An 11,308-nucleotide genomic window follows, 5' to 3' on the forward strand; every position below is an offset into this window, starting at 1 on the left:
GCAATGAGTGCTGCATGAGAAAAGTCACCAGTAGCAGCTCCTCACTGCTTCACCCCAGCGAGCAGGTGGAAGACAGCCGCTTTGTTCACGTCCTCCTAGAGGGACAGAGCCTGAGGGAGACAAAGTGCATCCTGGTAAGCCTGACAGCAGGGCTGCCTCCTGGGTGTCCACACAGTGGAAGGCAGGAGACACAGCCAACCCCTGGCCTGTGGTGGGAAATAAAGAAGAGAGAGGTCCGTCTTAAGGGCTTGACCTGAGGAGGGAGAGCATCAGCATGCCCAGCTCCAGTGGTGAGTGGGCCTGTGTATTGTGGGTTTTGCAGGCCAGAAGTGCAGACGGAAGTGCTGTGGACAGATGAAGGCAGAGATATGTCCAGGGTGCAGGCTGCAGTGCCTAGAACTTGGTATTCTCAATGAGTGAAGTTGGAGCAGAGGAGGTGGCAGTGACTTGTCACATGTGTAGGAGGGGATGTGTTCCTGGTGGCAGGGAAGAGAACCTCCTTAGCACGACTAGGTGTAGGAATTTGGGGTCGGGATCACCTGGGGGGTCATGCCAAAGCTTCGGAATGTTAGCCTTTGCATGTATGTAAATATGGAGCTAAAGGGGTTCTTGGCAGAATTTCTATGGATGTGCAGTAGACACGCTAATGCTGCAGGTGTCCAGCTGCAGAGGAGATATGTTCAGTGACTGCCAGTGCTGAGTCAAGTACATCATTACAACCAGACCCGCACCGAGCTTCCAGAGGCCAGGGCCTCTCAAAGCTATCATGAAGCACTCAAGTGCACGCTCTTGTATCTGAGTCAGTTTTGTGTTGTGGCAGTCAGGACGAAAATTTTCAGTGCATCTGCCTCTTCCACCCACAAAGGCAGCCTGCATCCCAGAGCACACTTGGTGCGCAGATCGATGGCCCATTGCTCTCATCTCAGTGAGATGAGAGTGTGTCTGTGCATAGGCAGTTTGGTCCTTTGACATGAGTGGAATGTGGCTCCCCAGGAGGAGGGGAGATGGCAGGTACAGGCAGATATTTGTACCAGGATTGTTCTAGTAGCACATTGCAAGAACCCAGGGGGTATATGGAGGACACACTCGGGTAGCAGGATAACAAGATTGTGCCCTTGTATATGTAGCTGAGATTTCTCCTGAATGTTTGACCAAAGGCTTCTGGGTAGCTCCTCTAAAAGCCATTCTCTGATGACATTTGTCCCACCCTGATCCAGGTGACCTGTCAGGAGACGGTGACAAGCCTCATCCGCAGGGCCTTGGACCAAAATTTGTTGCAGCATGAGGATGTGGACAACTTTGAGCTGCTGAGTATGATGTCTGAGGATGAGAGTAAGTAGGACAATCAGACAGTGGGGAGACATGATCCACAGTGGGCTCAGGATAACTCACAGCCAAGAGAAAGTGGGCCTTGGCCCCCAAATACCAAAGTGTCATGGGCCTGGCAGAGACTCTCAGGGGTTGTGGGTGTTTTGTGGTATAATCCTTGAGTGCCACCTAACAATTCTCTCCACTTCACTCTGCAGAAATCAAGGTCTCTGACCACTCACTCGTGTGTCTGTCCATGAATCCGGGAATAAAATATTTCATCTTGAGGAAACGCCCCCAGGTCAAGGGAAAGGAGGTAAACACCTACCTTATTCAAGCTGTACTTGTGCTGCCATTCCACTCCCACCTGAGGAAATAAGAAGCCTCAGCACCTGGACATATGTGCTAGAAGCCCATAGAGCCAACTGACAGGCTGGGGTGGCTTTCTGTTTCTGGGTTTGCTGATGTTCCATCCCCCACAATTATCAGAATCAACCTGCAAGTCCTCCAGGCCGCTTTCCCACAAGCAGGTGGGAGACACCTGCTTAATTCGTGTCCACTTAGAAACACAAAGTCCAAAGATGGCCAAGAGTGTTCTGGTAAGCCTGGGAGCAGGGGTGTCCCCTGGTGCTTACACCTGGGTGGGGAGCAGACACTGGTCCAATACCATGAACTACTCATGCCCTCTTGAATTTGGAGCTTCTGGATGATCAGGAGGATAGATGGGAATCAAGAAGGGAGAGGTCAGTGTGAAGGGCTGGAGCTGAGGTGAGGGAGAGCAGCAGTTTGTCCACTGCCATGTCTGAGGGAGTCTGTGTGTCAGGTGGCAGCATGCAGTCCAGAAGGGCAGGGGCAGGTATGGGTGACAGATGAGAATAGGACAGGACCTAGGTTGCAGGTTCCCCTGTATGGGATGCTGACATCTATGGAGGAGGACAGCAGTGTGAGGTTCTCCATGTTCCTTGAACAAGGAGCTGAGAGAGTCTCTCTGCAGAGTCGATATGGATGTGGAGCAAGCACACTAAATGTCCAGGTAACCCAATGACCAAACTTGCCGAATGAGGTGACCTCCTACATCCCAGTCAGCACTAAGCCTCTGGAGGCCAGGAGCTCTCGTGGCTATCTTTCAGCACTCCTGTGTGTGGTCATGTTCCTGGGTCTGTTTTTGGTCCTGGCAATCCAGACCAAAGCCTCTAGGTTTTGTGCCTAGGCCATTCCCAATGCCGCCTGCATCCTCGGGCAGACCTGGGATCTTGGAGGCTATTGTCCCATTCCTCCCAACTTGTGGGATGAGATTGCATCTGTATGCAGGTAGTGGGGTCCTTTCACTCAGAGAGGAGTGCAGCTCCACAAAGAGCAATGGCAAGCCCAGGAAGTCCTATGTACAAGGATTGGGCTAGTAGCCTATGGGAAGAGCCCACACGATGAGCAGGAGGTCAGCCTCAGGTAGTAGGGACATGGATGTTGCCCTTGTATTTAGAGTGGAGGTGCCTCCGGAATGCCCCTGCCCACTGTCCTTGAGTAGTCACTTCAAGGCCCATTTCCTGAAGGCCTGTCTCCCATGCTGCTCCAGGTGACCTGCCACGATAGGGCTCCTGTCGTCATCCGCAGCGCCCTCGACCTACACTTGCTTACTGAGGAGAAACCGGAGGATTATGAGCTGGGCCAAATCATCTCTCGCCATCAGAGTAAGTGGGACAATCAGATGGCAGAGAGCAAGGGTCAGGATGTGGACTCAGGTCAACTCTTAGCACCAAAGAGTAGTCTCTGACCCCCAAGAACACTCCAACAGGTGTGTTGGTTCGTGCACAAAGCCAACTGCACTTCTGCTGGTGGAAGGTCTTGAGGTCCAATAGTATACCCCAGTGGATATTGCGGCTCCCCACCAGGTGCCCTCCCCTGGACATGAACAGGCATACAAAACTGACATCATTGAGGAGTGAGGAGGAAAGCCTCTTTCCAGGAGCAGTATGCTTTCATGGTCTGTGATAGGAGTGGTTTCAAAGGAAAATGGGAATGCATGGGCTAAAGATGGAACTGGCATTTTGTGGACTGAAGCAGTACTATTGAAAGCCTTCTGTGTGACCAGAAATCCACTGCCTGGGCAGAGCATTGCCAGGATTCTAGCAAGCAGTAACAGGAAGAAATTGGGAAGAAAACACAGCCTGGGAGACAGCCTGAATCATTTGTTTTTGCATAAATTCCATGGTCTTCCGCACCTGAGTCCACTTGCCAAGGAGTGATCACAATAGCCAGGTTGTGAGATCCCTAACTAAAGTCAGATGAGGGCTTCCTGAGCACTTAGCCACAAAGCTCATCTGATAATAATGCCAGTGCTTTTTCTTTGGTTGGTTGGTTGGTTTTTGTGAGCCAAACACCACAGCAGCCATTATCCCAGCCTATGTACCCTGAAGACCACCATCCCTATGAGTTCTAGGATCACTTGTCTCCTATCTTAACCTACTGTTAGGTTAGTAGAGTCTATGGAAGAGGAAGTCTGTCTGGGGCCTTGGTAGCCTAAGAAATTCATAGCAGAGATCTCCACATCCAACCCAGAAGTGATGGAGAACAGGCTCTAGGTTAGAGGAGGGCGACAGGAAACAGGTGTTCAGAGGAAGGAGAAGCAGGCTGTTGTATTCCCCAACTCGGGGTCATGGCACCACTAGGCCATACACCATGTTGGAGGGAAGCAGTCCCTTTGCTGTTCTTTGGAACCATTGTTCTCAGTAGGGCAGCATTTGGAATGTGGCCTCCATTCTCAGAAGCCTGGTTCACATGGAGGCGGGCTCCACCAACGCAAAAGCATGGCTCTAAGGTGGTATCCGTGCTGGTCAGCCTGTCCTCATTGTGGCCATACTTGAGGAAAATAACTCAGAGGAGGAATCCTAGGCCTTTTCTCTGGGTTTCATAGCTTTCTCTTTGGTTGTGCACTGAGGCTGTCCTTAAAGCTCTAGTGTGTGGCAGTGGAGAGCTCCTCAGCCCTTGCCACACAGGCATAGACTGGGAGAGAGAGAACGAGGCTGGCAGAGAAGGAGAGAGAGAAAGATGGAGAGGAGAAGGAGGACCTCTACTTGGAGAATGAGGATTCAGTGGAGCCAACAGGAACAATGTACTGTTGCCCAGGGAGCAACCCTGTTTAGGTCTTCCTCCAACCATGCTCAACCTTTCTTCCAGGCCCTCCCACCTCCCAGTAGTGTATTCATCTTGAATGAGAATTTCATGTTGACATTAGAGCACTCACCATCCAATGCTTCCCTCCAAACCCACCTATGAAGATGGATCATGTAGGGACTGAATCTTTGGCACAGGAGCCTCATGTGGGAGATTTCAGATGTAAATCTAGTGGTGTGCTTTGTCAGATGCAAGAGGACCTGAGATGTTCTGGAGTCCAAAGCCTTTGGTAGGAACAGACATTAGGTCTGTTGAAGTGCTCTGCTTAGTTCTTCCTCAGGGAGGACTGTGGAGGCTGTCTTTGTTGGTATTGGTGCTGAATTGGAGAGCTCTCAGGTTTGTGGCTCTGGCCTTTTCTGGCACAGGCTCTCAGATGTTGGCATGTCCTAGGGAGCACCTCCTGAGTGCCACCTTCTTTTTGTACACCCCTCTCTTCCCAGAGCTGAGGATTCCAGCGCAGGCCAGTGTATTTTATGCCAAGAATCCTCACAAAAAATCCAACTTTGTGCTGAGGAAAAGGAGCCTCTCCCAAAAGAATGATGGATGGATCCAGCCTCAACCTCCCTCTCGTCCTGCAAAGAAGGCTCCAGCCCTCCTGAGGATGCTTGCAAAACCATTCTGCTGCTGTGTGCCTGGGCAGGGCTGAGGCAGCCCAGGAATATTTACATTGATGATTATTTGCTTCAAAGTTTGAATCTATAGTTTGCCATTGTCCTTGACCTTGTTTAGTAACACAGTTGTTACTCTATCCTGTATTTGTTGTTTCCATTAATATATTATTATTTTAAAATATATATGTTTTTGTTACCTGATCTACTCTGATGATTTGAATATACTAAATGTAGCAGTGATTCCTAAAGGACACATCCAAACCAACAGGAAGGAATGTTTCATTCTATCAGCAAGAACTTTGGTTTTTAGGAGTTTGGCAGATGGCATTATCTGAGTCAGTTTTCCAATGGGGGCAATGAAGTATCGGCTATCATGGTACAAACACAAACAAAGACACACGAACACACACAAGAGCACACACACTCACTGAGAGATAGATAGACAGATGGAGTTGGTCTCTGCTGAAATACTTTGGAGACGTGGTTCTGATTTCTCCCCTTTTGGAGTATTTTCAAGTGCACAAGGTGTCTTGCAAATGAACCCATGTCTGAGGAAGACATGCATGTGTACTTCACATGACACTTTTCACATAGCAGGAAGGTCATGTCATGTAATATTTTTCATGCAGCTGTCTTTTGACTGTGAACAATCCCATGAGGTCAGCTGTGGAATTTTCAACTTGTAGCATCACAATGGGGATCCACTCTTTGGATTTGGGGATATTTCTGATTTTCTTGATTCAGATTGGAATGATATATATATATATTAGTTTTTGATGAAAATTATGCATTTGATGGTAATGAATGCCATGCATCTAGGAATCTGTAGACTGCAGACAATGAATGGATGCCTACTGTTGCCTGGACTGGTCTGAAAAGTCCTGAGTATCTGAGCATGTGTGAGGGCTGTACAGGTCTTGCAAAAAAGTCCAGGTCAGATGATCCTCCACAAAGCTGAACTCATAGTGGTCTCCACAACAGTGTAAGGGCCAAGGAGAAACACACTTCCACACAGAAGTTGGGAAGCTACCTTATGAAGGTGATCATAGATACGGGATCCTCTTGGTAGGACCCATTTTCTATTGGGCCAGAACTGTGCTCTGAATGTGGTTGCTAAAAGAACTTGGAATTTTCTAACTGAAGCAGTTCGTGCAAGCTGCTTCCACTTTCAGGAACAAAGTGTGTTCTCGTTGAGCACTTTAGGCTGTCCCTGGTTGAACTAGAGTGTCAGAAGCACTTGTAATGATTGACATTCACGGTTTCACATTGAAGCCTCTGTGCCACCTGTCAACCAGTGATGGCTGCAAGTGGGGAATGGAAGCCATTTGCTGCAAGCAGTTTCAACTTGCAGGACTAACTTTGTTGTAAGTGGGCACATGGTGTTTGTCCTGTGTGAGCTAGAAGAAAGCAAAACTGCTTCTTACAGGTGACAGGCATGCTTTCACATTGAAGCTTTGGTGCTGTTGATCCAAAACAGTTCACTCATGTGGGCACCTGCACTTCAACTGTATATTGTAAACAAGTGTGACAAATGGATGTCAGTGAGACTTTGGAGAATGGACCTTCTTAGCTGGTCTTCTTTCCTCCTGCAAGTTGGTGATCTCTTTCTGTCACACTTTGTGTTTCATGCCTGAACTGTGCTCTGAATGTGCTTGATGAGAACAGTTTAGAAGTGCAGAAGTGAAGCTGTTTGCAGAAGCAGCTTCAAGTAGCACAAGCTAACTTGTTCTCAGTGAGCACATGGAGACTTTTCCCTGGTTGAAGCAGTGTGAAGGAGAATGGCTTCTCAGAGCTGGTAGGCATGTTTGCTTTTGGCAAACATTGCCATCTGTCACCCAGAGTTCCTTGCATGCAGAAACCTTCTTTTTAAGTGTTCTCATAAAGGTCTGATGAGTGGATTCCCATGGAATTTCGTGGAATTGATCTTTTCAGCAGTCCTCATTGGCTTCTCAAAATTGGTGATCCTGGGCGCAAGGACTCTCTTGCCAGCCAACATTGTATTTTGGGCCTGACCTCGGATCTGAATGTGCTTGCTGAGAGTAGTTTGGGAGTGCAAAAGTAAAGCAGTCTCTCAGCAGCTTCAACATTCAGGAGCTCATTTTGTTCTCAGTGAGCACATTGGGGTTTGTCACTACTTAAACTAGCATGAAGAACCACCGCTTCTCAGAGGTGGCAGTTTCCCTCTGAAGCGTCTGTACAATTGGTCAATGTGAGTTCAATGCAGGCAGGCACTTGGATTTCAAGTGAATTCTGTGACAAACAATTGAGCAATGGATTTCAATCAACCTTGGGAAATTGCTCTTCCCAGTGGGCCCACAGTTCTCCTCCAGTTGCTGAACCTAGGTCCAAGGGCTCTCTTGCCAGCACTCTTTGCATATGGGCTGAAACTGTGCTCTGAGTGTGCTTCCTGAAAATATTTTGGAAGTGCAAAACAGAAGAATTTTGGCAAGCAGCTTTCATATTAGAAAATGACTTTATTTCTCATCGTGCCCATTGAGCTTTGTACCTGGCTGAAGTAGTCTTACATCCAATGGCTTCTGAGAGCTGGCAAGCCCAGTTTCCATTGGAAGCAACTGTGCTCTTGGTCAATGGCAAGTTGGTTACTGTCAGGTACCTGCAGTTTCAATGAGTTTTTAGAAGAAGGAGACCAAGGGGATAAGATGAAACTTGTGTAATTCATTTCCTAATCAATGTTGGTGATGCTAGACCAGAGTGGACTTTTGCAATGATACTTTCTCATGTTTTTTTGCAGGAAATGTGTTCTGAATGTGCATCCTGAGATGCATTTGTAGGGGGCAAACAGAAAAAAGTTTGTGCACAAAGTAGATTTGTTCTCAGTGAACACATGGCGGGTTTTCCTTGGTTGAACATGCAGGAAGCAGAACCTCTTGTCAGAGCTGATGGCACCATTTCACTTGGAACCATCAATGCACTCAATAAAGCAGAGGTCATTGGAGAAAGGGTCATGCAACTTCAAGATAGTTTTCAGAATCCGTTTGAGGAATGGATTCCAAAGAATCTTTGAGGTATTGACCCACCCATGAGGCCTATCACTTCCTATCTGAGCAAGTGCTCCGAGGTACAAGGGCTCTCCTGCTAGCACACTTTGGATATTGAGCCTGAACTGTTCTCTGAATGTGCTCAATGAGAAGAGTGTGAAGTGCAGAAGAGAAGCAGGGTGTACAAACAGCTTCAATTGCAGGATGTAAAAGTGTTTCTAGAGAGCATATTGGGATTTGGGCTTGGTTGAACTAGTAGGAATTGGAATCCTTCTTAGAGCCAGCAGTTACGGGCTTTACTTAGAAGTTTCTGTGTCTTGTATAAAGCAGAGTTTGTTGCTCATGGGTACCTTCGTTTCCAGTGAGTTTTCAAAAAATTTGAGAAAAATATTTCAATGAAACTCTGGGCCATTAATCTTGTCAACCATCCAATGTTCCACGTGAATATTGGTGATGTCCCAAGGGATCTCTGGGTAGCACAATTTGCACTTTGGGTATAAACGTCGTCTGAACGTGCTGGCTGAGAAAAGCTTGGAAGTGCAGAACAGAAGTATTTTGTGCAGGCAGCTTCCAATTGAAGGAACGGTCTTGTTCCCTGTAAGCACATTGAGGTTTGTTTCTGGTTGAAGCTGCATGAAGTGGAACCGCTTCTCAGAGCCGGCACTCTCAGTTTCTCTCTTAAGCATCTGTTCCAGGGGGGCCAGGTCGGAGGAAAACCCGCCCGATCCCACACCCGAGCAGGGACTACATTTCCCGAGGGGCCTCGGCAGCGGTGGCGGCGGGCGCGGCAACGTCCCCCGGAAGTGGAGCCCGGGACTTCCACTCGTGCGTGAGGCGAGCGGAGCCGGAGACGAAACCAGAGGCCGAACTCGGGATCTGACAAGATGGCCGGGCTGCCCCGCAGGATCATCAAGGAAACCCAGCGTTTGCTGGCAGAACCAGTTCCTGGCATTAAAGCAGAACCAGATGAGAGCAACGCCCGTTATTTTCATGTGGTCATTGCTGGCCCCCAGGATTCCCCCTTTGAGGGAGGGACTTTTAAACTTGAACTATTCCTTCCAGAAGAATACCCAATGGCAGCACCTAAAGTACGTTTCATGACCAAAATTTATCATCCTAATGTAGACAAGTTGGGAAGAATATGTTTAGATATATTGAAAGATAAGTGGTCCCCAGCACTGCAGATCCGCACAGTTCTGCTATCGATCCAGGCTTTGTTAAGTGCTCCTAATCCAGATGATCCATTAGCAAATGATGTAGCGGAGCAGTGGAAGACCAACGAAGCCCAAGCCATAGAAACAGCTAGAGCATGGACTAGGCTATATGCCATGAATAATATTTAAATCGATCCGATCATCAAGTGTGCATCACTTCTCCTGTTCTGCCAAGATTTCTTCCTTTTTTGTTTGCATTTAGTGGACACAGTCTTAATAGAAACATTACAGAATAAAAGCCCAGACATCTTCAGTCCTTTGGTGATTAAATGCACATTAGCAAATCTATGTCTTGTCCTGATTTACTGTTGTAAAGCATGAGCCGAGGCTAGAAGTATCATCTGGATTGTTGCGAAACGTTTAAAAGCAGTGGCTCTCTGCTTTTATTCATTTCCCCCATCATGGTTTAAGTATAAAGCACTGTGAATGAAGGTAGTTGTCAGGGTTAGCTGCCAGGGGTATGGGTGTGTTTATTTTTTATTTTATTTTTTTGAGGGGAAAGGTAGTTTTATTATAATTTTGTGGACTCCTTTCACTCCCCTTTATGGTGAGCTAATTGCATTGGTTAAAAGCAGCTAACCAGTTCTTTAGAATATGCTCTCTAGCCAAGTCTAACTTTATTTAGACTCTGTAGATGGACAAGCTTGATTGTTTGAATCAAAATGGGAACATTAAACAAACATCACAGCCCTCACTAATAACATTGTGACTTTGCTGTCAGGTGTAGATTTCCCCCCTTCAAAAAAAGAAAAAAAAAAGAAAGAAAGAAAAAACTTGTGACCATTTTGTATGGCTTGTCTGGAATTCTGTAAATCTTATGTTTTACTAAAATATTTTTTGTTATTCGACTTTGCCTTTGTACAGTTTATTTTACTGTGTTTATTTCATTTTCCCAATGTGACAATCGTATTTAAAAATTAAAAAACTCTGGTGAAACATTCTGTTTTGGTCTTCACCATCTGACAAATTGAATGGCAAGAGATTTTGCCAGTTTCTTTTCACTGATGCAAACTTATATTAAGAATTACTGAATGGATTATTTATAAATTGGCCCTGAGCATGCATAAAGCATCAGTGTCTGACTTTTTTCTTAACCTCCTAGAAATTAAAAATAAATGTTCGTTGTCTGATTTAGTTAGGCTATCATTGGTCTTGCCACAATGTTTGACAAATTACTGTACAGGGATAGTCACAGCAAAGAAAACATTAGTGACTGACATGTAGGACTTTCACATGTCGTGCCACATTTTTACCTCAGATGTGGAGTATGACCTTTTTCTTGGTTCCTATCTTTAAACTTCCTATGTGGCCACTGGTGTGCATTATTAGGAAACACCAATCTGGTATTCATTTGGGGTTTGCTGAGGCATTTGAGTCTTCCTTATAGACCTAAGAGTGTATCTCAAGCAACCAGCTTGCATAAGTGTCATCAGAAAGGTTTCTTCCTTTGAGAGCATCAAATCTTAGTTAATGTGCTTTCACCTCCCTAGTATTTGCTTTGGAGCTTTTTTTATTCTTTAATTTGTTATTAGTAAATTTTTCTTCACTGACAGTTTCTTCCCTCACAAAACTGTTCTTTTCCACCTCTCTCCACATCTAATGCCTGATTCTTATTTTCAAGTCATAAATGTAGCCAGTCATAAATATGTAAATGTTAACCTTCACTTTGGAATCTTTTGTTTCTTGCAGTTTAAGGTAATGGATATCGTAGCCCAATCTGAATTTTCCTCACTCTTATTCTCATAATTTCTGGAGTTTCTTCAGAATGTGGTGTATTTTATTGTGCTCCTATGTAAGATGAAGAATTGTCTATTAAAATTATGTTTTCAACATAAAAAAATCGGTTATTTTAAGTCTGTGTCTGATTATTCCATTAATTGGGTCACAGACACATCTATGTCTTATTATGTGTCTCTCTTTCCTGTTTGTTCTGTTTCTTGTTATGCCTGGTCATTTTTTATTGAGTGTTGGGCATTTTGTATTGAAATTACAGAGGCTCTGGATT

At 45.9% G+C, this 11,308-nt stretch overlaps 1 protein-coding gene across 1 annotated transcript; it reads left to right on the top strand.

Annotated features, from left to right (window-relative positions):
• Positions 1-8,883: 8,883 nt before the first annotated feature.
• LOC144251064 (ubiquitin-conjugating enzyme E2 N) lies at positions 8,884-10,231 on the top strand. Its single transcript, XM_077794196.1, has one exon. It carries the CDS (start codon positions 8,974-8,976, stop codon positions 9,430-9,432), a length of 459 nt encoding a protein of 152 aa, XP_077650322.1. The 5' UTR covers positions 8,884-8,973; the 3' UTR covers positions 9,433-10,231.
• The last annotated feature ends 1,077 nt before the right edge of the window (positions 10,232-11,308 follow it).

This window comes from Urocitellus parryii, chromosome Y (genome assembly GCF_045843805.1).
Source record: "Urocitellus parryii isolate mUroPar1 chromosome Y, mUroPar1.hap1, whole genome shotgun sequence".
NCBI classification, from domain to species: Eukaryota; Metazoa; Chordata; class Mammalia; order Rodentia; family Sciuridae; genus Urocitellus; species Urocitellus parryii.